At 40.4% G+C, this 27,412-nt stretch overlaps 2 protein-coding genes across 2 annotated transcripts in view; one reads left to right on the top strand and one right to left on the bottom strand.

Annotated features, from left to right (window-relative positions):
• The window catches only part of MCM9 (minichromosome maintenance 9 homologous recombination repair factor), a 45,519-nt gene that overhangs the window by 13,222 nt on the left and 4,885 nt on the right, over positions 1 to 27,412 (top strand). The window contains exons 7-11 of the mRNA XM_052680284.1: positions 245 to 364; positions 19,303 to 19,477; positions 21,394 to 21,596; positions 22,540 to 22,743; positions 24,158 to 24,240. Of these exons, the coding sequence (XP_052536244.1) occupies positions 245 to 364; positions 19,303 to 19,477; positions 21,394 to 21,596; positions 22,540 to 22,743; positions 24,158 to 24,240 (785 nt within the window). The remainder of the gene's footprint in view (positions 1 to 244; positions 365 to 19,302; positions 19,478 to 21,393; positions 21,597 to 22,539; positions 22,744 to 24,157; positions 24,241 to 27,412) is intronic.
• ASF1A (anti-silencing function 1A histone chaperone) lies at positions 7,395 to 17,556 on the bottom strand. The gene is made up of 4 exons (XM_052680298.1): positions 17,124 to 17,556; positions 14,520 to 14,635; positions 11,079 to 11,255; positions 7,395 to 9,027 (listed from the first exon to the last, which is right to left on the bottom strand). The coding sequence occupies exons 1-4, from the start codon at positions 17,230 to 17,232 to the stop codon at positions 8,815 to 8,817; spliced, it is 615 nt and encodes a 204-aa protein (XP_052536258.1). The 5' UTR covers positions 17,233 to 17,556; the 3' UTR covers positions 7,395 to 8,814.

The raw sequence follows: 27,412 nt of genomic DNA, 5'->3' as shown, positions 1-27,412 counted from the left end.
AATTTTGTCAAATACCTGCTATTATTTTTTTAAATAATTCATTGTAAGTATTTGGTTTGGGTACAACAATGAAACTATGCTTTTATTAAATGATATATTGATCACACCCTGTAAATATGTTGTAATGCTTACGTAGTGCTAAATGTGAGATGAAGAATTAGAATTATTATTTAACTCAGAGCATTCTGCATATATTTTTCTCTGTATATGTACTATCTACTTCTATATCAATATTTTCCCCAAGGTGAATCGCATCTTCTGTTAGTTGGAGACCCAGGAACAGGGAAATCTCAGTTTCTCAAGTATGCAGTAAAGATTACACCACGGTCTGTGCTTACTGCAGGAATTGGATCTACAAGTGCAGGTATGTGCTTCTTCGCTTGGAAGTCTTCGTAATGTACTCCAATGCAAAGAATGTAGAGAGGCCTTTTACCTCTCGATTTCGGGTTGTGTGAGTACAGTTTAAGCAAAAAACTGGGTGGAGGAATGTCATGTCTCTGCAGAAGGGCAGTCCTGCTTGTTCTGTATCAATGGAGCAGTGTGAAGAGCTTCTAAGAAGGAACCTTATGAGCCCCATCCAGAGATATATCTCACTGGTTTGCTAGGAGAGGATGGTGTGGGTCTGTATTTTTAGTGTTCCTCCCATCTGTGACAAATGTGACATTCTCTCCAGAGCTCACAATGTGTGATGTGCTAGAATCATGTGGTTTCCCCTGAACGTGTGTGTTCAGGGGAATATATGTTCTTGTGTTGTTTTATATATTTTGGCTGATTGCCAGTTTGATTTCTGCTTGTTTTCTGGAAATAGCTCCTCAACACAGGGGAATATTTCTGATATATAAAAATGTTTCAGAGAGCAAAGTTTATTTATAAAAAAAAAAAAAACAGTCTGACAAGCTTTAAGTATGTCCTAGCTGCCTCTGAATGCTAGATATCTTTACAGACTTTTCAGTGGACAATATGCTGGCTCAGATCACCTCTGCAAATGACTTCACTTGAGCAAATGACTATATTACTAGTACATAGTGAAATAATTAAGGACAAAAATGAGAAGGTTTCAGCCAGCATGTGTATCTTAACTGTTTCTCAGATACTGCTGTTCACTTTGTTTGGAAACAGCATTATTTATACGTAGGAAAACCAGATAATAAATGTTTGCCAGTTCTGAAGCTACGCGTACATGTGTGTGCTGTGTCTTCTGTAGCTTTGACAACTATTTCAGTGGTAGTGGAATGAGCACATACACTCTTGTTTGAAATACATGTGCCCCTGATTTTCCACCCAAACAACTGACAAATGTGTCTGAAGAGAAACTATTTTGGCTCAGCATAATGTTATGTCTACATTGTGCTCTGTGTTAAGAACTAAGAACAGGCTGGATTATTAAAATTTTGCCCAGGTACTGGCAGTGACCCAGAGTAAAGTTTTGTCATGAATTTCATTGCAATCTTGCCCGCTTTTATTGGGAGTAATCTCCCTGTGTCAGCTGCTCTTGGCTTCTGATGTTTCTGTTGCCTTCTTCACCACGTTTCCCACTTCACCTTCATTTTCTGTGTGGTCTGGTTTCCAGGTCAGCCGTGACAGTTATGTTCAAAGACATCTCCCTGAAAACCAATATAGCAGTTTACAAGCTTATAGTGATACACATGCAATAGAATCAACTGAAATTATGTGTTGGAGATAATAGTTTCATCTTGTGAAAGGATTGTTTTAGACCTTTAGATCATCTACATTTCACTTTTCTTTATATTTAAAAAAAACAAAACAAAACATTTATCTCCTTCATTTTCCTGAAATCTTACTGCAGGTGTGTCAAATTTCCACCATGAAATTCTCATGAACCCTTATTATGAACGAAACTTGAATATCTCACCAGAAACCCTAACCATAGTTTAATTGTAGAGAACATTTTCATCATTTGAACTAAAACATTAATTTCTAGCCCAAGAGTTTGGATGTAGTTTGAGTTATTTTCTTTGCCCTCCTTGTTCAAGGATTGTCTTATTAATTAATATTTTTGGAGCTGTACCTAGTGTTGATTTTGTCAACTTGCTGTTCGTGCAGAAGCACCAAATGATGAGTTTTGAGTACTATAAAATTGTGTTAAATTTCTTGTCATAATTGCACTCTTCAAATTACCAATTTCTACTTTCTCATTAGAAGAGACTCCTAATGAATATTTTCTCCTCCATAGTAGAAAGACTAAATCTGTAAGTTCCATTTCCTCCTAGTTCCTTACATTATATAAAAGTAGTCTGTACTGCAGTTTATTACTGATTTTATGATTACAGTCTACATATGCCAAAAGACACACTCATGAATTGGTAAAAAGCCTGGATAAACTAAAAGTTGTCTTATACTTGGATTCCTTCCTCAGAGAAATCTGCCAATAACTCACCAAACTCTGATAAGATCTTTTATGTTAACATACTTTGTATCCATTGCGCATCTGGTGGTAGCTGTTGGGGGGGACATTGGAATTCTTCTTTCAAAGCTGTTGTATCAATTTTTTATTTTTCCATACAAGCATTTCTTGATGCCTGGACATGGTACTAAGATAATTAATGCACCTCTTTTACCAAAACTCCTTTTGTTTTCTGTTCTACTTAGGAAAAGTTTCCTTTTAGATCCAGTATGATTCTTTGGGGCCCTGCAGTGTCATCTGTCTGCTGCAAACCTGTTGACCTATCTAGACCTAACTAGAATTAACTTTGCGGAATTGCTGGAAAAGCAATCCAACTCTAGCTTCATTTACTGTTAAGTCCCCCACTCTTTCAAACAGGTTCAAACCTTGCTTCCCCCAAGGCTTTTTAAACAAAATCTGTGCTTCATCAGATGTACTTTGCTGATTCAAAAAGTATGATCCTGGCTGACACCCTGTTTTATCTTTTTTTTTTTTTTTTTTTTAATTGAATCAGTATTGAAGAGCTTCATCTTTCTTATCTCACTGAGAGGCTCAAGTTGACAGCTTGCTGCAAATAACTTTTCCAAAGGACAAGTAATCCATTCTATTTGTGGGTAAAACAGAACCTTATTTTCAGTCACTAGATAGCATGCTGAGTTTACTTGTTTTATTAGGATGCCTTTCTTGCTAACATGTAATACAGGTTTTCTGTTGATAATTCTCTCCAAACTTATGACTTTTACAAGGAGCCAAGCTTTATTCCTTTGTCATATCTTCCATTAAATTTGTCAGCCACAAGGTCAACCCACATGCAGCGTCACAGTGGGAAAAAGTTCCTTTGAGAGTAGAGGACTTTCTGATTTGTAAGTAAAAGATGGGAACCACCTATCTCACATGTTTTTGTCTGCAGAATGTCCGTATTTTGTGAAGACCTGGTTCATTCTTTCTGCTTCCAATCTGAGAATGATAGATAGTCATTCATATGCCCTTAATTTTTCAGTATTGGTACGTACTTTTCCAGAAGGAGACTTACTGAAGTTTAACAAAATCTCTCCCTGTTTCTGCCTTACTATTGAATTTAAATGCTTGGCAGTCCTCACAGCTGTAGTACTCCGTGTGCGTATTTGGAGGAGATAATCACTAAGAAGGAAATATTTCCTTTTTCCCTGGAGCCTTGCAGCAACCTTTTCAGTGTGTTTGACTTCATAGGGGTTGCAGCCCACACATGCCTGCTGCTGGTGGGTCTGAAGCTCATGGGCATTCAGGCCACAGTCACGCTGACATTTTCTAGGGCATACTTGGCTGTTGAAATTTCTGGAGAGCTTTGTTCAGTCCACAGATGGACTACATAAAGAATTTTGTGAACTATGTTCAGAACAGCTTGTCTAAAATGTGGGAGACTATCAGCTGTTTCTCCTACTGAAATGGGAGACATTTTTTCCAATCTGTAGATCCCCAAGCTGTTTCTGGGCACTTGCTGGTTGATACAGGCTAAGGCAGTGACAGGGAACATGCTAGCTAACAATCTACTGCTGAGGATAATAGCATGGCAGTGCTCGGATCCATACCATGGCCCTGATCAGGTTATTGAGCTGTAGCCTTTAGGCTAGGCTTTTTGCATGTTTACTCTTGACACACGATTCTTATTTTCCTGAATATTCAAAATAGTACATGAACTCGTAGTAGTTTCTGTCAGCATGTATGTTGAAAATATTTTTCTTATAGTATGACTTCACTGGCTGTTCCCTAAGCAGTTAGGCCTCAAGTCGAGGAGTCCTTAACTCTCTAGGAAGTCTACTAAACTTCTCTAAGGAGTGAATTTTGGAATTTTGATCAAAGCTCCTGGGAGAAATGCAATATCCCTCGAGCAGTGTCTCCTGGAGATCTGCACATTCCCTTAATTTCCTTTCACTAATGCTGTGGCCTTGTCCTGAGACAGTTGCTACTTGCATGTAACAGATTAGAGCAGTCTGTCTTCAAAAATATCAGTCTGTTCACACCTGTTTCTGAAGACCTCCAGATAGGAGGGACAAGAAATACCGCAGGAGGAACATCTTTATCAACAGTGTTGACCAGAAGTCACAATCTTGGCCGAATACATTCAGGCAGGCTTTCATGAGAGGTTTCTTCCTGCTGTTGAAATGTCAGGCATATCATTCAGTTGACGTCTGTTACAAAACCTTAGGATTCCCTTTGCTGTACCATAAAGCCTTCTGCTTCTTCCCAGTCTGTATCATTGTTGTCTGCCATACTTTTCTAGTGAGATAGAACAAGCTAGAGGACCCTTCATATGGAAAGATAAACCTTATTATCATCTTAAGGTCCAGCGGACTTTCAGAGGGAAACGCATGAACTCCTGACATTTCAGCCAGTTCTTATCATTGCTGTTAACACTTAGCTGTTATCTCCTACATCTGGTACTGCCATTCTGCATCACAAACTTTCCTCGGTTGTCTGCTGGAGGCTGGTCCCATCACCCATACCATGAACAGTGACTGCCCACCATGCTTCCAAGCCAGTATTAGCAAAAGTCAGAAATGTTGATGGGTGTCCTCCCTCCATCCCATCCTTTGCTTCTGAGAGGTCTTTATATTCTAGATACAAACCCTGTTTAAGTTGAAAGTAGCCTCCATAGTGACTCCAGCTGGTTTCTCTGTCTTAGAAATTCTTTGCCAAGACTGAAAATCAAGCGAAAATACCTCCACCTGTCTTCTGCAGCCCACATCTAATCTCATATTTCAAGACCAGCTCTTATGAAGCAGAACTTAAGCCGGAAACATAAATACAAATGAGAAGGCCTAACATGACCAGTTCCTCATACACTGTCTGCCATTACAGGTAGTTGGCGGTTTCATTTTGTCTTCCCTGCTAACCCTGAGCAGAACCCTCCAGCAAGCAACAAATATAACACACCATCTCCAGCCCAAACTTCTTTTGTGGCTCTCAACAGAACATCAGAATCTATCCCACTGAATTTGCAGGCTACTGCCTTGCAGACTAATTGTTGCAGATGAGTAGCAGGGTATTTAAGGAAGTGAAAGATCTCCTGGAGTTGTCCAGACAGAATTTACAAGATTTACTCTCCTCTTTTCTGTCTCTGGTACATGAGTATTAGCATGGAGTACGCATGCACAAGGTTGGTTGTTTTTTTTTTTTTTCTTCCTTTTTCTTCCTTACCACCAATTTTGGATGGCAGTAAGCAATCTATCTATCTATCTATGCAACTGGGTTAGCCAGCAGTCAGCTGACTTCAGGATAACCAGCAGTTGAGGCCTTCCAAAGAAAAATAATGGATTGTCACATTGTCAGCTTTGTCTCTGACATTCTGACTCACTCAGGAGTCACAAATGCAGGATAGGCTGTAAACTAAGTGCCATGGTTATTGTAGCATTCTGAGCACTGAAGATAGAGTATTATTATCAGTAGTGTTTTGCAGAGCCGTTAGGGAGGTTACACTTCACCAGTCTCCCTTATGATGGAGCTAGAGTAATTTGCTCCCTTCCAACTCTGAATGTCATAGTAATTCAAATTAGAATAATGCATTAATTAATCACAGTGACTATAAGATGAAGGGACAATGTGTATTTTTTTTTTTTCAAGCTGAACAGAAAAATAACCTCATCTTTCATCAGTAACGAGGCCTTATGTGATCCATCTGTTTTTTTGTATATGAAAAAATCTCTGATGAATGTTATGACAATCTTCTAATGGAATTGAGTATATCTATGTAGCTGAGGTACAAGTACAATAGATGCATCACTATTCCTTTCAATAGAGTCTGTAGCGTTTTCTTGCATGTTGATAGTTTGTGTAAATTGAAGTTTGTTGGTAAGTGAACTTGTCTTCAGCATTGAAATTATAATGTTCTGCTGTCAGTGCTACCTGTCTACGTTTGGTAAGCAGCCCTGCTGTCCTGAAAAGTTCAGAGATAAGAGACAAGTTTTTATAGAGGTGCAGTATATTCACTGTATTTTTTAATGCCACTAATTTTGTGCTTTGATGTCACCTGATCATTAGTCCTAAAGCATCTGGAATACTCAAATTCCTTATCTCTGGAATATGGTTTTGCCAGAAAATGTGGCAAATACAGAAAACAGTTTGTGTGGACTGCTACAATCTGGACAGGCTTGATGAAAACCTGAGAGATTTCCTATCTTTTGGAAAGCATAGAAAGACAATTCCTCTCAAAAAGACTGTGAGGTGCTCGCATAGTAGGTATGGTGGTTCTTTTTACAGTTGTCACCAAACACAGCATGGCAATTCTTTTTCTTGCAGTTAATGGATCAGCTATAAGTTAGTATCACAGAGGGGCTGCCATATTCTGTTGCAGCATTGTGACATCTGGTCTAGATTGAAGTTCACTGCAGAGAAGTTCACAAGTACAGTTAACCTTTTTTTTCTTCTAAACAGTATACCTTTACCTTCTAAATTTCTCTAAATTAACTGGCTTGCAGGCTGATTGACGTAGTTCTGCTCACCATGTTTTGTAGTTGATTCTGCAATGGCAAGTAACAGTTTGCTTCTTTCTCTGTAGCACATGCTTCTAAAATGCCTTTGTGCTACTGGTGGATGGATCCTGGTTATAGCTTGTACCTGATCATACTTTCAATTACTAGCAGGAACAGAGGTTTGAAGTATTATTACAATAGCTTTAGCTTAAGTCAGACATCATTAGCTACCAGCATTAGCCTTTCAGTAGATGACTATGTTAAATGTTTACATTGAGACATACTGACTTCTGCAGTATCACATTAGAATCTGCGTTCCAAATACTAACGGCTCTCAATACAATTTGGTCATTCAGCTACCGTATGCTCTGCTGTGTTGTGATGCAAGAAAGAAACATGCACATGTAACATCCACATCAGGTCTTTCCTTTGCAGTTTGAAAGTATACATTTTAAATTAAAGACAATTGTACTAATTGTGTGAGAAAGACAGAAATGCTAACTGATTGGGACATCTTCATCCTTATGAGAGAATGCAGAAAATGAAGAGAAAGCATTCTATTTTTATTCAGAGCTATTCTGCCAAGTCATCATGAAATTCATCCATTTTAAGGGCCTGGAACCTACAAGGATTATTCACAGTTTGTGTGGTTACTAGTAACCAGCAGAACACTATTTCTGTAATCTGACATGACAGATTACAATTTTAAATGCATATTATAGTCACAGTAAACCTATAATGCTGACAAGGATTAGAAAGAATAACTGAATTGTTAGTGTCATAACAGTGTCTTAAGTCTTTACAGTTCACTGCCTCATTCTTTTTTATCTTCAAGGGTGCCTCAGGTAATAAGGAATGTGTCACTGCAACACCTTCAGGATAGGCAGTGCATTCTTGAGTATGAAGTGCCTGCCACAAAAGGGTCTGAATCTTAATTTATACCAGTGCATCATTTTCCCTTAAAGGGCAACAAAAAACTGAAATATTTTAAATTCCAGATCTTTCAAAAAACTGAAAGAAAACATCTGAACTCGCTACTATAAGTTAAAATAAAAAAAAATGTAGCCTACTTGAAAAAATCAATGTATGAACCAGCAACTGTGCATAACGATCTTGCAGAAGAGCCATTTCTGGGGGGTGCTCATGCCATTCCTTTTGACAATTAAATTTTCTAATAATTGCTTGAGTCTTTCCAACCACCTATGTATACCATTCAGTGGCTGCAAAAGGGTTTTCTCATGAAATACCCACCTAAATCCATATGAAACATTGTTGTCAAAAAAACAGTTTAAATAGCAGCAGGAGATTAAGAAAAGTTCTAAAACTGAAGATAACAGATGGTATATCTCAAATTGCATGCTTTAACTAGTGTGTGTCTGGAAATGAAAAGAAGCTTGCACCTAGAATTATACTGTGCTGTCCACTTCCACAGAAAGAGAGAGGATAGTTGGGGGCTTTTTTTTTTTTTTTTTTTAAAACAGCAAACACTTGTCTTTGTACTTTCTCTAATAACAGCTTTGCTCTTCAGGTGTTTAATTAAAGGGCACTTTATATTTGGCAATCTGGGTATCAGAGACAAGGACACAGCATAGCATTATTGCTTCATTTTGCCTGACTATTTCAACTTCCAGGGTTTTTTGCTTTCATCAGTGCTTACAAAGTAAAGGGGGAGGGGAGAAGAATAGGCATACTTTAATAAGGTTCAATTTAGACCAACAAAGTAACAAGTTAGAGAAAAAAAAGCAATTACTTAAAAATAGTTGTATTTATATTCCACCATTTGCTCAAATACTGTTTTTTGGTTTTTTTTTTTTTGTTGTTTTTTATAAACTTTTCTACAGGATGTTTTAAAACAAGTTCTTCACATTGCTTGTCAACTATATACTTAGGGAAACCGAGGGAAATAGTTCTGGTTGTTTTTACAGTTTAATACATGTACAGTACCAAAACGATGGTGGTTAGTCACATGCAGTCCATATGAGATTCTAACATAACATTTAATGAATTTTCTGATGTTGACCATCCTTTTGATGCTGAAGGTAATGCATCTGTAGAAAGCAGCGACTGTAGATTTGGGTTACTGCTCTCTGCATCTTCCAGTTTTTCAGTGTTGTCCTCCCAGTTAATGTGGAATCTTGTGACTCTGGGATTAGACGCCAAAATATTCCTTTGAAGCTGGGTGGGAAGAAAAGAAATGGATTATACAGTGTTTGTGTCTCTAATCAGAATTCACATTCATATAGGTTTTTTCCTTTTACTCCTGCAGCCATATATGTGCAAAATAATTTGTTAATGTAATTGCAAATCTGTAGCTACTACATATGGATAAAAACATGCTTACAGAAATACACCACTAGTCCATTTGCTTTAATACCCAATCGAGCAAAATAAAAGCATCCTCCTAAGAAAGCAGTTAAGCATTCTGTGAATTCAAGACTATACAACTTTGCAAGTAAAGTGCAAGGGTTTTACTTTAGGCAGTGCTTATTAAAGCAAATAACTACTCCTACAAACATTCCGTGTGCCGCATGACTTGATAAAATTCTGCATCAATTTCATGGTGTTTACCATAATTTTACTGCTTCCATCAACTGTTTCTCCTCATTTAAGAGAAAAGCTTTTCCTTACATTAAATGGCTATGCTTTTGATTCATCTTAAAGTGAAAAAACATTACTCTGATTTGGTAGTGGGCACACCTTGAGACCAGTCACATTTTATTCTTATAGTTGGCCTTTATTTGTCTTTGAAGAATACAGTTAATTTTGAAGGATGGCAAGTTATCACAACTGACCCCTTATCTCATTAAAGTTAAAACTGGTCATAGAAGAAGTCTTCCTTGTTAGTAATGTTTATTTTACTCCTCAAGGAAGCGCTCTTTTTAAATATTTCCCAGCCCCTTATACAGACTAAGGTGACCTGGTAGGTCTGCTTCCCATCAACAATAGTTGAATGTGTTTAATGACCTTACGTTCCTCTTGCACATTTGCGCATTGCCCTGAAGTCATATTAAGACTGTTTTGTACAAATATGTGATAGCTTTTGCTGTTCTTTTTCATGCAAGCAGTTTTTATATTTAGAAAAAAAAAAACCAACAGAATTATGACAAGATATTTCTAAATTCAGTTGCTTAAAGAAAGTTATTCTAGCATTCACACCAAAAATAACAAAAGATTTCAATAACACAATAAATAAAAAGGAACAGATTATAAGTTTAAGAATCAAAAATTAACAGTAACTGTGAATTTTGAGTACACTTAAAGCATCTGATCCTTGAAAATAAAGTAAAGCATAAAAAATCATCAGCAACTTTTAAAAAACAGTTTACATACCATTTTAATTAAGTTACGTTTGAGGATCTGTTTCAGACTATGGGAATTATATCTGTAGTCATTACAATACATACATTATTCCACTCAGTTCTTCATATACCTAGTTGTATAATTCATATAAACTTGAGAAATAGCCCATTTCTTTTTTTAATCATGACCACTGTGGACATGAACGTGTACACATCAGCTTTCATAAAGAGAAGACTCCAATTCCACAAGATCTTTTACTAAAGCAAGCCAGGATACAGTACAGAACTTTGTGTGTTTGTTCCACAGGAGTTGGTCTGACTAGTTTTTGATGTTTAATTGGCTTTTCTCCTCCAAACAATTCTGTTTCACATCTCGTTTTTATTCTACTGCTGGTTCAGTTTTTAACATGGAAGTAACTATGTTTTTCAAGTTAAAATATAAACTTCTGGCCATGTTGTCCACTAATTGAACAGTCATCCAACCTGCTCTTACCAGGTTACCCATCTTCTCTCTTTTCATAGGTAAGTTGTTTTTCAGTTTCTGCTTTGCAGAAAATCAGAATAGGTGTGTAGGGACCATGTTAAAACTTCAATTTCAGATCCCAATTTCCTGTCCTATAGAAAAGTTTGTTTTTTTTTTGAAGAACAGAGCCATTTTGTCAACAGTAATTCAGGTAGAAGGAACCCAGTCTCTATTTCTTTTCAGGAGTATAAACTCATACTGACATCCAAACAAAGCTTCAAATTAGCAGAAATTGTTACTGATTTCTGAATGTTCTCCAAATTTGTGGCAAATACATGGTACTTCACTTCTACTTTGTCTCCCAGTCTTTTTGTGCTATTGAAACGTAATTTATAGGATCATTTGGAGTTTGATTCTTAAAAATATTTTATAAGCATACAATAGATAGACTGAATGTGCCTTACCTTAGAAAAGTCTGGTTTTACTGGTGGATTCTCTCTCAGTTCTGTTTCAGTATATTCGTTGTTTACATAGTAGCCTACTCTAATAAATTCTTGACCTCGATATGTGCATGTAATTAGCACTACTGTTACACCTACTGCATCTGCATCTGGAATAAGCCCTGGGTTAGGAGCATCAGCCTAGATGAGAAAAGGAAAGATTTATTAGAGTAAAATCAACACCGTACGTCTGTCTAGCAGGGCAATCTCAAGTAGTATCTCCCAAAACTTAGCAGAGAATGTATGTAAATTTAAAATGTTTCTTTCAAGTTAACCTGAAAGCAGACCTGCTTTTATAAAAAAACCAACCCTGAATTTAGGATGGTACCCTCTAGAGAGGGAATTACTTACAACAGAGTAATAGTGTGTGCTGACATTCTCCAGGGTGATTAGACAGCTTTGATCCAAAACTGCTTTTCAATACATAATTAGCTGAGCTGTTGTTTGAACAAGTGTGCCAACAGCTCTCTAATTCTACACTGCCATTATTCTCTAGCCCACCTTAGTAGTTCAGTAGAAGTATGTCTTTCCATACCTGTTAGGTTGACTTGAGCTGTACGCATTTTTTAACATGACTAACATCTTACAAATACAGACTATAGTTTGTATTTCAGCAAAAGCAGCCACAGGCTACAGTGAGGTCTGGACTATCCCCCAAAAGTCTAGGAAAGGAACAAACTATTTCTCTCATCTGCTTCCACATGTCTACGCTTCTTAAAATGCATGTAGTTAAATGCACTGACCACTGTGGGACATCATACATTTTGAGCCAGTGTACAGTCCTCATAGACAACTAACACAATTTTCCTTAGCATCCTTACTTTCTGTAGTACTGTAACTATTAATAATCAATAAAGGTTACTTCATAAAATGCAGTTTACCTTGGTCTCTTAAAATGCTTTCTAACCAAACACTTGGTGATAAATATGTGATACCTCCTCCTCTAAATTTAGACTAACAGCAATTTAAGAATAAATGAAAAAGACTCATGTTTACAATTTTGCATGGCAAGTCCAAAGCTAATAATGAACACTTTTGTTCTGAGTATAAGTTAGTATTAATTATGTTAGAATAGTTCAGCTGTATTGAATCCCGCCTTAAGACAGAGGATGAATGGCATTAATTTTTGCTATCCGTCTCATCCCTGTTTTTCTCTAGTATTTATATGCTCTAGCACTGTGAAATTCAGGAGCTAGTAATCATGCATCATTGACTTCTGCTCTTTGCTACTTCAATTTTGAGCCTTCAAACCAGTCTGGCTTTTTATAAGAAGCTACAGGCACTTTACAGAACGATTAAATGAATTGGACCTCTTGGGTATAAATACACCAGGGAACTGGGTAGACTCCCCCAGCCCTGAAGGGAGCATGCAGTGACCAAATGACTTTATAGCTTGTCCAGGGGAACAGCCAAGGAAAAGAAGCATAGAGGCTACAAGAAAACACAAGAACTGCCAATATATGAATCTGCTACATTCAGTCATCCTACTCAGTGCCTAGGGCCATGTGATCACCTGAAATTCCACAGTAGGCAATTACAGAATAATACACTGCAAAAGTACGCTCTTCCATTTAGTTCCCTAATTCCCTACTCAGCTAGCACCTAACTTGGTATTTCAGCTCTTCCTGACTGCCACTGGCATTGCATGTCCCATAATATGTTATGATATGATACAGCTGTGAACTTGCAAAAATACTGTTCTAGTCTTACTTAGCTACTGACTACTGTTTTGTTGAGTGGCAATGACATTGAAAGTGATTCTTAAAACAATCTGCTATCTTTTCTCAAATGTTTAACTCCCTGCCTTGGATATAAAGCCTCCCAGTTCCCTAGGGAACAGGTAGCCATATACAGGGATACACGAGTGGTTGCAAACAGATGTTGTGGTAGGCAAAAAGAAGTAGCAAGATTAACTTCCACATAAAAAAATCACAGTCTTCATGTGCCATTCTCATGCTAATAATTATTTAAGGATTTTATGAAATCACTCAATGCATATGTTGTATTGAATTATCTTGCTTTTCCACATAAGACAACAGATATGCATTTAGCTATTACTAGAGTAGCTAAACTAGTGTACAGTCATATCTCCCTGTAAGATTATAAATAATTTATAATCTCCATAAGAATTTACTACAAATCCCCAAATGCATAGAGAGAGAGAAGGCATCAGGGTTCATTAGCTCTGTCTTGGTATTTTAATCTAAACAGGCAAGGCAGTATGCCTTTAATATTGAAATCTTCTAAAATGTTAAGAATTTAATTGTCCAAGTCTGAGAAGCACAACAGTTTGCCACCTTTCTGTATGCAAGACTAACATACCAACCTGATACACAGCTCCTTTTTCACAAAGGCAGTTTTATCACCCTCAGTATTATATGTGTGACACTCTATTTTATTTGCTATTTCAGTGATTTCTGTCTACAGCATATTATTAGCTGAAAATTTTAGGCGTTTCTGCAAAGGTCTTTTTGCTGTGTTACCCTGACAAAGACCACTTCTTTGGTTTATGTATATGCCTCCTGCAGCTCTGCAATGTGCCCCATTCTGCCCTTCCCTTGTTCTCTCCATCTCCCAGGCAGTATTAGTTTGGTGAATAAAGTAGCTTTAGTCACCAGCAAAAGCCTACTACAGCAGTTCAGTTTTTGATAAGTCTCTTACATAAACATTAGCTAAATCCTACCCTCACCTGAAATCCAGTGGTTTTGAAGTCTAATGTACTCAGACCAACAGTAATTCAATTAGAAATAAAAGGGACGCTTTATAACAACACACCAACTCAGTCTCTTACCTATTCGAATGTAAGCAAGATGCTTGCATGCCCACTCCTAGTTTAGCTTTAGTGTCATTTATAAACACTCACATCCATTTAAAATGGAAAGGAGTCCATTCTACTGGAACTGCAAGACCAGTAAATTCAATTTTCAAGCCCCTCCTATTACAACACAACAGTTTTTTAGGCACTTGCCCCCTGCTCCTCCCCGTTATTGTCAGCGATGACTCTCTGTAACTTGACTGAAAATAGTGCAGTATATCACATTTTGATAACAGAGGAACTACTGGCATACAATGCATTTGTTATGAACATGATGAACAAGATCAACAGCTTCATTTTCTTCATTTCTTCATTTTCTGTGTGGAAAAAAATAGGGCTCCAAAACAAAACAGAAACATTTCAACTCGCACAAATAATTGGTTAATAAACATAGCCTCCAACCCAAACTCATTCCTTCAGTGTGTCCTGAAAGGCAGGGGAAAATAATTCTTCATTTGAAAGTTTCAGAACCTGAAGTTTTCAAGTAATTGAGACTTACACTATGAGCCTGATCTAGTGAGTGGCAACCCTGTCATTTTTAAGGATCAAAATAACGTAATTCCTTTAGAAACAGTTAATTCAAAACTTACCTGAAATACAAACATGTGTCTGCCTGCAGGAACAGGTCCTACTAAAACAGAGTCTAATACTTGGTCATACTCCTCACTTTCAGCTGAACCCACATAAATTATCTTCCATTCCAAATCTGCAAAACAAGAATTAAATAACAAACATTATTTATCATTATAGTTAAGGGTCTTCTACTCTTGACTGTCTATGATTTTGCTTAGTTTAAAATTGTTTCTTTGGCAACTGGTATAAAGGATATGAAACTTGCCTTCATCAGGGGGAGGAAGATGATGCTCTCCCCAGCCCTCATGAACTAAACCATCCCACCACCTTTCTCTAGTCAGTCAGTACTGCAGGAGTCCCACTATTTTCATAGGCAGGTTAAGCTGTGGTTGTTCTATACCAGGCAGGGTCCATTTACTCATTAGGACATGCAATGAGAATTTCCTCAGCCTGCAGGATTGTCTCCAGTATTCTGGATTGCAACTGTTTTTCCTCATTAATGAAATTGTAACCCTTCAAACAGCACAGCATAACTGACCAGGTTCTGCATCAGAGGTTCTGTTTACCCCAAAAGCACCCCAAAAGTGTTAGCTAGTTGGGTACTGCAGGCGCTCGTTGGGTCAGCTGATGACCTTTTGTTGGAGTCTATGCAGTTTGCTGTGTACAAGGAGTGAGGACTTATAGGCTAGATCATTTAAGGCTATTATACCATCACTTGCTCATTCTAAACCAGTAATACTTAGTACTGAAAAACATGCCTTTGAAAGATAACTTATACCTTTAAAAGTTTGATCTGATACTGCTGAGTAACGATGACATGGAATAATTTAAAAATGGGGGGAAGTGAACTCAAAGAATTTAGTTTTAAGACAAGTGGTACACATGGCTGGCTGTAAACAGGAGAGTGGACATTAGTACACAAATGCTAAGGAAATGACAGCAATTCATTCTTTTGGAAAAAGCTATTTAATCTCATTTTTAAGCGTGAAAAATAGCAGTGCTTACCCTAACTGTATCCTGTAGTCTAACCTTTATCAGATGAGGGAACTGAGAATTTTGAACTGGGCCACCGCTAATTAGCGATCTGACCATCCAGATTTAACCACAGTGTTAAATGCACACAGTGAGGAGCAGTCACACAACGAAGGAAAGGCACGGTGATGCCCTGTCCTGTTCTGCTGGGGGCACTGCTGCGTGCCACACGGTGTGAGAATTCAGGTGCTGCTGTCCCGAGTGAGCCCTGACTGCCCGAGGCAGGGAGAAGCAGCCACAGGCATCAGGGTGGATACTTAGCTCACTGGTGCAGGCTGCTCGAGCTGAGATGCTGATTAGTTTCAGGATGGGTGGAAGAGGCCTGGAGGAAACCCAAACGCAGACAGGACTTTCTCAAAGTTCCTGACAGCACCGCCAACCCTCAGTGTCTGCCACTGCCTCTAACAGTGGCAGAAACCCGTGCCGAGAGAGGCAAACAGGGACAGAAACGTCCCCAGTCTCCATTTCCGTAAGTTTCCCTCTCTGCCTCCCGCCGCTTTCTCGGGCTCCCCGGCTAGCAGGCGGCACTGGGCCCCACCGGGGCCAGGCCGGTAGCGGCACCTGTTCCCGGGCAGCTCCGGCGTAGCGGCCTCCGCCCCCGCTCGGGGCCGCCGCGCAGCCCGCAGTTTCCTTCGCCGTGCGCCGCCGCGTTCGAATCTCCCGCCCGGGGGTTCCCGCGCGGACTCTCGGGGCGCCTCCCGCGGAGAGGCGCGGCGCGGCCTGCCGGCGGCAAGGAAACAACGCTGCGGAGCGAGCCGGGCCAGACCGGGCCGGGAGCCGCTCGCAGCCCGTCGGGCAGACGGGAAGGCGTGAGCCTGGCCGAGAAGGGGCTCTTAGCCGCGTCGCCCGCTCCGGGGTCCCCGCGGGGCGGCGTGCAGGGCGGCGCCGGGCCGCCTCCCCCGGCGGCAGCCGGTAACTTTCGAGTGACTTCCAAAAATAGTGGCTGCCGCCTCCCCCTCCTCCCGGCACGGCTCGGCGCCCCCGGACCGCCACCCGCCGGGCCCCGAGCATTGCGCCCACCGAGAGCCGCCTGCCCGCCCTGCCTCCCGTTCCTTTTTTTTTTTTTCTTTTTTTTTTTTTTTCCCTTTTTTTTTTAAAGTGTGAAAATGGAGCGCGAGGCCCCGCACCGCTCGCTCCGAAACGCTTTCCGCGCTGCGGGTACTGCCGGGGCACAGTGCTGCGACCGCGCAACAGTTCCGCTCCCGCGTCGCGGGGCCGCGCGGCGCCCTGCCCGTCCGCCCGCTCCCGCTCTGCCCCCCCACGCACACACAAAGCTGGCAACATGGCTACCACCACTCTAACAAGTTCCTCGCAACTTGAAGGCGGCCTCAACGATGGCGCGGCGGGGAGCGAAGCGGAGCGGCGGCCCCGGAGCCGAGAGCCCGGAGCGAGGGCTCCGCCGCTAACTTTCCCCGCCGGGCTCGGGCCGGTCGGCCCTGCCGGAGCCCCGCATCCCCGCGTGGCGGCACGGCTCTGCGGGGAGGAGAGCCGTGCGGCGGCGGGAGCAGGCCCGGGCCGAGGGGAGCCCACACGGCCCCGCATCCGACGGCCCGGGGCCGCGGAACCCGCGTCCGGAGAGCGGTACTCACCTTCCGACAGGTCCTCTATGCACTCAAATGTGATTTCGAACTGGAAAGGGTTGTAGAAAGGAGAAGGGTTGTCCAACACCACTACATTGTTCACCTGAACCTTTGCCATATTTTGAAAAAAACACAATAGGAGGAGCGCGTGAACGCCGCACGGCAAAGTCCCGAGCGGTGATCTCCGCCGCGCACGAAGCCCCGCGCCCCCGTCGGAGCGAGGCTGCAGAGCCGCGACTCGGGGAAACTTTTCTTCCCCCCTTTTATTTACACCGGGAGCACTCCACACTGTTCGCAGCTTTCCTATTTCACTCAACTACGGCCCATTCTGCCCTGCTCGCCGCCAGCGGCCGCCCGGATTGGCCGCGCGCTGGGCTAGGGCCCTCCTCCCCGAGCCGAGCGGAGCCGAGCCGACCGCCGAGCGGCGGCAAGACAGGCTCCTGCGCCCGCCCGGCCCCGCCGCGCGGCTCGGCGCCCCCGCCCGGCCAGCGCCCGCCACCGCCGCCAAACCGTCCTCCAGCCGCCGGCCAACGGCCGAGCGGCACGAGAGGGGCCGGCCCGAGCGGGCGGGGCCGAGCGCGGAGCCGGGGGGCGGCCCCAGCTGCCGTAGACCGCGCCTCTGCTCGCGCGTGGGTTTCCGCCATGTGCTGTGGGCTCGCTGGTTTTGTTTGTCCGGGGATTATTGTTATTATTATTGCTTGTTTAAATCTTTCTGCGAGCCTGACGTGTCAGGCGCTACGTGCTGGCTGGGGGGCTGCCCGGCCGAGCCCGCGCCAGCCGCGCCGTGCAGCCCCACTGGGGCCGCTGTGTGAGCGGCCTCCTAAAAACCGTCATCCCGTGGCTGTGCTGTAATGAAGGGCCTCCGGCGGCGCCGCGCGCCCCGAGCACAGGCGGCCCGGGGAGGAGGCCATTTTAGGCTGCCGTGTGCGGGGATGGCAGCGGTGACATGTCATCGACTGCCGCCGCGCTGGGGAGAGCCATGCCAGGGGCTGGGGGTGTGAGGTATTTTTTCTCAACGCGAGAAGCGATTCCCCGAGGAAATAAATAATGCGGTCGGGCAGTAATCGTGCCTGCAGGGAACCCTTGAGTGTGCAGCAGGAAGGTGTGGAGCAGACATCTTGCCTGAGCCGTGCAGGTGAGGAGCAGAGTCTGCCATGTCTGCAGTGAGAGCAGCACTGAGGCCGTCAGTTCTTAATGGTCCTCTAAACCACTGCTGGGTTTGGAAAGGGAATTGCGTTTCTGTATTTACAAAGAAGTGTCACCATCTGATAGTTGCCTCATCTGTTGCTCAGTGTACGTTTTTAGCATTCTTCATGTCAGACACAAGGCCAGATTGGGCACAGTAGAAGAGGTTCCTCACAACAAGCTAAAATTACTATCAAGAAACGTATATTGCCAATAACTTCTGACTGATCTGCATAGAGATGAGCAGGCAGCAGCATCTTCCCTGGGACATGGGAAGTGCTGGGTGGGGAGATCGTTGGGCAAGCTTTGCTGTAGCGTTTCAGAAGGCTTCAGGCTAGCAGCAGCCTGTCAGCTACCAGGATATTTTGAGCAGAGCACTTTGTAGTGAAAAAGAAGGGCTAAAGATAGAGAAAAGACTGGGAAGTAGGGACTAGGAAAATGGAAAAGAGCTGCATATACTTGATAGTGAGCAGCCGTTATCACAGCTTTGAAATGTTTCTGACCTTCCGTGCTCCCAGTGTCACTGTGCACATTCAGATGCCTGCTGGAAACTTATTTTGTTCATTTCATTTTGTTCATTTCATTTTGAATCTATTTATTTTTTCTAAGCTTTATTCTTCAGCTCTGGAATATTTGTCTATTTAAGCAGTTGGTGGGTAAGGAGAGCTGAATGCATCCATTCCGTAAATTTGTGGGCTTTGCAGTCACCCCAGTTTTCAATTTAATCTAGCAGATTTGATTTTTTCACCCTTGTTAATAAGGAATTACTAAGTTTGGAAAGCTTAGCAGAATCTGCTCTACAGATCAGGGCTAACCTGCATAACACTGGTGGGATTTTTTACCAGCAAGTGTAAATGAGATGCATGGTAGTGATATGTGGTGGAGTTAGCCTGCTGTTTCTCCTTCTGTCTGTGGCACAAGCCAGCGTGCCATGTCCCATTCTTTCACTCTAGTTTGCTCCTGAATCTGAGAAAAAGACTGACTGGAATAATTGATTCTTCAGGTTTGACAGTGACTGCTGTGAAGGACTTTGGGGAGTGGAACTTGGAAGCTGGAGCACTGGTGCTTGCAGATGGAGGCCTTTGTTGTATTGATGAGTTCAATAGCATCAAAGAACATGACAGAACCAGTATCCATGAAGCAATGGAGCAACAAACCATCAGTGTAGCAAAAGCAGGGTAAGTGGCATGTTAACATATGTGACAAAATAATGTTTCTCGTACACTTACAAATTGAAGAGATGCTTTTCATGCTAACAGATTACAGCTGTTTTCTTTATTGTACTACATAGTTTTGTTCTCAGTGATATTGGTCAACAAGGTGAACTGACATTTCATAGACATACCTCGTTCACTTATCATAGAATCATATCATAGAATGGCCTGGGTTGGAAGAGACCACAAGGATCATCAAGCTCCAACCTCCATGCCATAGGCAGGGCCGCCAGTCTCCATACCTAATACTAGATCAGGCTGCCCAGGGCCCATAACTTCCGGATTTTCAGTCTACTGCTGCGCTTAGACAAGGACTCTTTCCTAAAAACTGTGTTCTTGTCATTTTGTGGGAGCTATCATAATAATTGTATGTGAAATGAGGAACCTAGTGAAGTTAGTATTGGAACTCATAAAGCAGGATTTCTTTTCTCCAATATCTAATAATACTGGATTTCCAGACTGCTCCAACTTTTATGTTGGGCAAGGCATGAATATAAATTCCTACTTGCGTTCATGTCCACTCTTTTTAAACCAGTATCTATTCAAATCTGCTGCTTCTTACTCTGCCAGTTCGATCTCTGAGTTCAAACCTCTTTCTCTCAGCTATGAGCTGCTCATGTCTGGGCCCAGATCATCCCCTGGCTGATATTAGTGAAGTCTGCTACTCAGAAGGCACCATCCTTTCCACATCTGTCCTTGTTCCCATCCACTCTGGTCTTGCTCCCATCGCATCTTCTTGTATCCTCTAGTTGATCATGTCCTTTCTTTTTCCGGGCATCTGCACTGAATCTTTCTCCAGCCTCTTGTGCTCTTGCCATTTTTTCCACTTTACAACTCACCTCCTCTTCCCTTCCTGTCTGTTGCATTCTCTTTTGGGATTTTGCTCAACATTTCCTGTTGCCTGTATGACATCTAATGCATCACCTTTTCCTTATGTTATATACTGTGTTATAGTGTGCTGTGTATCGAAAGTATGCATGAATTTGCTCAGTTTATGCATTCTTAAAAATGCATTCACTCATACTTTTTCACCCAAACCAATTTTGATGCAGCCCTTGCAAAAATACTAGGCAGAAAGTGGATAGATCATGTTCTCCTCATGTGGGGAAGTGTCAGCCTTTTTGTCAGCAGTGCAGATGGGGATAAATGGTTGGAAACAATGCAGTATTTCTGCGTGATGAGATAGTGATGTATTTTAGTTGGGTTCCTTGTTGCGGTTGTTTGAGTTTTGAAGACCACAAACCACAACTTTACCTTTTACCTTTAAAATTCTAGCTTGGTGTCAAAGTAAAGGTAGAATAACTGCTTCCTTAACTGAAATAGTTACATTGCCCCACATTTAATAACACAGACTAGGTGAGTATTGTTAAGAGAGAAAAATCTCAGTTACCCTGGAAATAGAGTTGATATGGCTGCCATCGCTGTTTGACTGGGTTAATATCCAAAATATGATTACAGACAGGAATAAAACATATGCTCCATTTTATTTTGCTTTCTTAAAATGTGAATTAAGACAAAATTTACCTTTAATTGTGAAAAAAATGTACCGTAGGAATGCACAAAGTAACATTTGTTTCTGAAAAGCTATGTTAACTTTAATCAGCTAAGGATCCAGCTGTATAGAAAAATGACTTGTGGGAATATTGCCTAGCTACTTTTGATGTGCTGAGTACAGTCTTTAGTTGCTATTCTCTCTGACTGAGAAAAGCTTTGTGTGTAATATTCATTACTACAACAATTATATGTATTGATTAGCTCTTAGCACTCTTTGAAGGTAAGATGTGGTCTTTATAACATAAAAACATGGTATTTGTTCTTAACACTTTGGAATCGTTTACCTTTCCCAGCTTAATTCAGCTGTTCATCTTACTTCTCTCTAGTTTGGTATGTAAGCTTAATACAAGGACAACCATACTGGCAGCAACAAACCCCAAAGGCCATTATGATCCTACCGAGTCTGTCTCTGTCAACATAGCTCTTGGCAGTCCCCTGCTGAGCAGATTTGACCTGGTCTTAGTGTTATTAGATACAAAGAACGAGGAGTGGGACCGTATCATTTCGTCTTTCATCTTGCAAAATAAAGGTAAGAGCAGTCTTTTTAAATTATTTCCCTCCCCCCCCACCTTTCATTTTAGTATTTTATTTTTCAACGTTTTGCATGAATCGGTGTTCATGTGTTTGCTGTGATAGTTGCCTGTGATGGTGGTTGTCTTTCTAGTAGGAATAAGATAGAGATCACTGATTAATTAGGAGAGGTGATCTGTGAACGCCATAGTTACCTTTACTCTGTGATCAGACCATCAGCCCAGCTCAGTAAGTGGGTGGTTTCCATCTTGGCCTTATTACTTGATGTGCAGATCCTACACATGATACTATTTTACATGCTGTGAGTGGGAAACTTAATTCAGACAGAACAAGTCTGAGCTGCGTGTGCTACAGGATTCATGGAGTGCTTAAACAGTGTGCAAAAGCTGCATGCTGTGAAATTAGGAAGGGCAGTGTGATTTGATTTTAACCAGCCCCTCATCTGCTTTAGGAGCATGACTTTGATCCCCGTTAGAGATCAAGTGATTAGAGGAACTCCTTCAGGTAGCTTATTTCGTTTTCTTCCCTTCCCAAAATGTATCCCTGCAAAAAATGTTCAGAATATGGCAGGTAGTCTTTGGTTTCTTTGGAGCAGGTAAAATAGCCAGAGGAAGTACAGCAGTCATGTGGCACTTTACATTTTACACAGCACTGGAGCGCTTAATAACAACCGTACCGTCTGGTGGGCAGTGAGCCTGACAGCACTGCTGTTGGAATTACTGCAGGCTCTGCTGTGGGTTGTGTTAGGGGAGGGATTGGGTGGTATGCAACATTCCACACTGGAATTTAACAAAGTCCTCAAGGACTAATGTGCAGGCACTCCAAAAGGCCCCAGAAATACAGTGAAATGTCCTTTATATTCACCCACCTAATTAACAGTAATCCTTAGGAAAGGGCTTCATATCTGTCGTATGTTCACTGACGAGGCAGTCGTTACGCAGGTTGCCCTAGCAAATCAGAAAGGCTCTGGAGCATGGAGAAGATGAAAACCTACTTCTGCCTTATAAAAAGGATACAGCCAAAGTTGTCTGATGAGAGCAACCTGATCCTTGTACGCTATTATCAAATGCAGCGTCAGAGCGACTGCCGGAATGCTGCCCGAACCACCATTCGCTTGTTGGAGAGTTTGATACGCCTTGCAGAAGGTAAGGCTGGGACAACTGTATTTTTAGGCTGCCAATTAACCTTTATAAAATGAATAGATTGGAACTTTAATTATAGCCAGTGAGTGGAGTAGCAGCTTTTCTATAGAGATACAGGTAGATGAACCTTGTATTACTTTACGATCTAAAGAGATTTGGAGATTTTGAATGTAGGAAAAAGTGTTGTATTTGGATGATCAATATCAGTTTTAATTTCACTGTTCTCACAGACATAATGAAGACTAAAGCCATTGGAAGGAATTATATTAGAGAAAAAAGTCTCCAAAGATATGTGTCGTTACGAAAAGCGAATCTCAGGAATCATTTTTCTTAGTTTGAGCCCTGGGTTGCCATTCTACTCTGCCTGATGAAAGGTGTCAATTATTGAGAACTGTCCTGAAATGAGTAGAACGTCAGCACGTTTTTGTTTCCTTCAGTATCAGTAATCAAGTCTGTATTTTGCAGTAGGGACTACAACATTTGCAACTGTAAATTCAAGTTATATTTCATGTACAAGAACAAAAACAAAGGAAGCATAGATCTCTATCTTAACATGATTTCATTTTCTAAAATGTCATATTGACTATGTTCAAGGTGAATTTAAAAGAATGTACTGTATTTTTGTATAAAGAATCATAAATGGTCTTCATGCTTTTATACGCCAGTGAGCTTTGTAGTACTTTCTGCATCAGATGTTTATACTTTGGTCTCAGTTTTCAGGGGATACTATTTAGTTGAAATAAATTCTTAAGATTCTTTAAGTATAAATTCTTCAAGCTCCACATGTTACTTATGTATTTAAGGTTTCTTATATTCTTGTGTGCCTCATATTTGAGACTTCTAATAGGACTTCATTCTTTCAAAGTACTTTATAGATGGTATTAATTAAACTTTCTCACGCTGAATAAGAACCATGTTTCCACAGCCAATTAGGATAGCTTCATGTAGAAAATTATTTCAATTTGCATTATATCCACTTGAAAAAATCAGTTTTGTTTTGCTGTCTTATGAAAAGAAAGCAAGAAAAAATATAGCTACTTAGAGAAAAGCATGTTTCAGAGCAGTTAGAAGAAATTACATCTTTTCTGACATGTAATAAATTATATCCCATTCTTTGTTGCCATATCTAGCATTTTATGTACAATACAGCATTTTGTGTAGTGTTATTCAAACTGTCCTGTTACTGTAATTCAGAAGCACATTACATTCTTTATTTGTAAAACTAAGTCTTCTAATTTCTATTGGAATTAACACCAAAATCAAAAGGACCGTATTGATGTTTACGTTAGATCCATACACAAGTGTTTGAAGAGCTAAAGAAGTTGGAAGAAATATCATCTCCCTTGTAGTACAGAAATTGCTTTGAACTTCTAATGTACTTTCACTCATACTCGCAGTGCCCGTTTGTTTTTGCTAGCTCATGCCCGCTTGATGTTTAGGGATACTGTGACTTTGGAAGATGCTGTGACTGTGGTATCAGTGATGGAGTCTTCTATGCAGGTAAGATTTCTTGCAGACATTGTAATTGCTGTAATATCACATTAATGGATTTATCATGTAGATATATGCCAACTCCTTTAATCTCTTTTGAGAAGATTTCATGTTATCATGGAAAATAGATCAGCAGAGACCTTGACAATTAATTTTTGGTCCATCTTGATGACGGAAATCATTAAACATAGGTTATAATGGAAACTCTGGATGAAGTGGATTTTGTTATGCTATAATAATTTGCGTTTTAAAGACCGTTTGAGGGAAAAATTATTACATTGCTGTCTTTAATAGTCTCTGATGAATTTTTCTTGTGTGTCATTACCTTGTTGCTCATGAACTAGGCATGAGAGAACCAATCGTTTTGAGAAAGCTTCTGTTGGTTGCCAAGATCAACGCTTTGCATTGCAATTAAAGTATTTTAAAACATGCTGTTGGTGATACTGAAACTCACAGAACTTTTAGGAAAATAATTTTACTCTGAGAAACCTTAATAGTTCAGTATGTTGGTTGCCATACACTGAAAATTGTGTTTTCTAGTTATCACATGGATTTGTGTAATATTTCCAAGTTAAAAGAAAAAAAGTGAAAACAGGCATTGAAAGAATGTGGAAGGCTACATTATAATTTACTGGAGCATCATTGGGATAATGAATGTAAAGAAAAGAGGCAGATTTGGAGCAGAAAAAAAGGAACATGAATCTGGTAGAGGCTTTTTTAAATGGAAACTTGGAAAATATTTTTACTTCTAAAATATATTTAAAATAGACAGTATTCCTTCAGATAGAAAATTTTAAAGAGAAATAAAGATTAATGCTTTGGAGTAGAAAATAAGTAACCATAAGTAGATTATCCTGTATTTTTCACATGGGGGTGTTTTGCACTTCTGAATTATTTGGTTTGGGTTCTGTCAGAGATAGAGTACTCTACTGCACAGATCATTGGTCTGGTCCAAACTGGCATCCTCTATTTCTGTATAGATTGATATGAATAGGTCAAAATTAAAGCAATTTTTATAGCATCCATTAGCTCAAATATGTTAAAGACTTTTGCAGAAGTGGAAATGGACCTTATTTGAAATAAAGTGCATTGAGGTAGATGTACAAAGTCACATGTGAGGGGTGGCCCTTGTGATCCCCCTTTCTCTTTTAATGAAGCTTGAGAGATTAATTGCAGTTTGTGCCACAGATAATCTACTGTGCACTTTTGCACATGGAATTTGTCTTTAAAAAATACTGCAAGGTCTGACCTTAGTAAGTCGCAGAAGATTATTCCTCTCTGCTGCTGTTCATCTGGCACTCTGTTGAAGAGCTCAGCTTTTCAATGACAGTACTGCATCTGAGTGAAAATAACCTGTAACACTGTATCCAACTGAAAGAGCAGAAGATACCACATAAGCGTTACCTGTAAATAAAACTAATTACTTACGTTGGAATTTGCTGGGGCACTGATTTCGCATCAGTATGATTTTGAGATATAAGAAACCTGAAATACTCAGATTTTTTTTTTCGTGACAGATCAAAAAGTGGAGACTAATCAGTGTATATTGCCATCTGTAAATCTGTATGTAGTCAACACCAATAAATGTAGGAAAAAAAGGTACTATTTTAACAACGGGTCACTTTGTCATGTTTCTTTGTCCCTTGAGGGCTGCGGTTTGCATAACAAGCATATGTCTAATCAGTGCTGGGGAGAAATGTCCCTGAATTGTGACTGTATGAGACTACCTGGGAGCAGTTTGTGTGCTCATTGTATTTGTTCTATTCATTCACTTTTAGGAGGAAGTGTGTTTTTCTAAGAATTGGCAAACTTGAGATCTGCTACTTAAGGCCAAATTTTACTTTCCACTTGAAAATTATAAATAAATCACTGAAATTATTTTTAAAGGAAGTGATTACTTTGATTTCTTAAAATCTAAATAAAAGCAACATGCAGTGGTTTCTTTTCAGAAAGTGGTTCCTTATCACTGAATTAAAAAAAAATTGTTTTTAAGTGTAGATACATCCTACATTTCCTGCCTAATTGTAGAATGAGTTTGGAAATGCAGAAGCACCAATGTCATTCTTAAAGGACTGGCTGCCACCTTTCAGTTCAACTTTCAGCTTAGCAAATTTTATCTTATGTGTCATCTTTCCAACTTCTATGAAAAAATATATTCTTACCAGTGTAAAATCAAAGTTCACAGTTCTCAGGGAAGTATTTGGATATTTCATGTGAGCTTACATGAGAAGGAGTACTATCCTATTTTCATCACTATCCCAGTTTATTGAGGCTTTTTGTTTGCCTGTTTGTTTTAGCCTCTGTTCACCTTTGTTTTTCTCAGGGAGAGCAGGAGTAGTTGTACCCAATGGGCATCTGCTTTGAAATATATAATCATGTGTTCCTTTTTTTTTCCCAACTGGATTCTTACATCACAAGTTGACAGTACTCAAGCTAAAAGCAACTACTCCTTGTCAATATTTTGCTCAGTGTTTTATTACTTACTGTTCAAATGCTGTTCTGCATATAGAATTCTATTTTTTTCATGTGCTTTTCTGTGGAATTCATTTCCAGTGTATTTCAGACATAGTAATTTATATTCATGCAGTCATTGTAAAGTGACAGGATGGTACTACTCCTGTTTTGTAATTTGGAGCTGATATATGCAAGAAGAAATTATCCACTAAAGCGTGTCCCATGAAAAACGGTTTGGGCTTAGTTTCAGAGCAGTAGCACTCTGAGTGTTTGAGCACATTCTCTACTGACAGCAGTTTCCTTCTGTGCACACACCACATCAAGCTCCCAATTAGGAGCTTATTGCCTTTCAAAACCTTTGCTTAGTTGTCTCACTCAGACTCATAAAAACTGGAAATTAGCACAGAGATTGAATCTCATTTTCATCAGTAGCTTTTAGCTGTCCTAACCAACAGACCAAGCTTTCATTTCTACAGCCCCTACCTCATTGTACAATTTACAATTCCTGAAACAAATAAGGAAAAACTCACAATAAAATAGATTTATGAAACAAATAAGTGTCATACAAAAATCTTTTTCATAACTTCTTTTATATAGAACAAATTTGTTATATACCTAAATGATCTGTGAAAAAAAACAAACAATAACTTAAGTAGGATGCATTAATGTTTGCACAGCCAACCTTAGTTTTAATATTGCTTAATATTGGTTTTAGGGGGCTTGAATT

The sequence above is a fragment of the Tympanuchus pallidicinctus genome, unplaced genomic scaffold, assembly GCF_026119805.1.
Source record: "Tympanuchus pallidicinctus isolate F22 unplaced genomic scaffold, pur_lepc_1.0 scaffold1, whole genome shotgun sequence".
Lineage (NCBI taxonomy): Eukaryota > Metazoa > Chordata > Aves > Galliformes > Phasianidae > Tympanuchus > Tympanuchus pallidicinctus.
The sequence above is the reverse complement of the archived record's forward strand: the minus strand, read 5'-3'. Positions and strand labels throughout refer to the sequence as shown.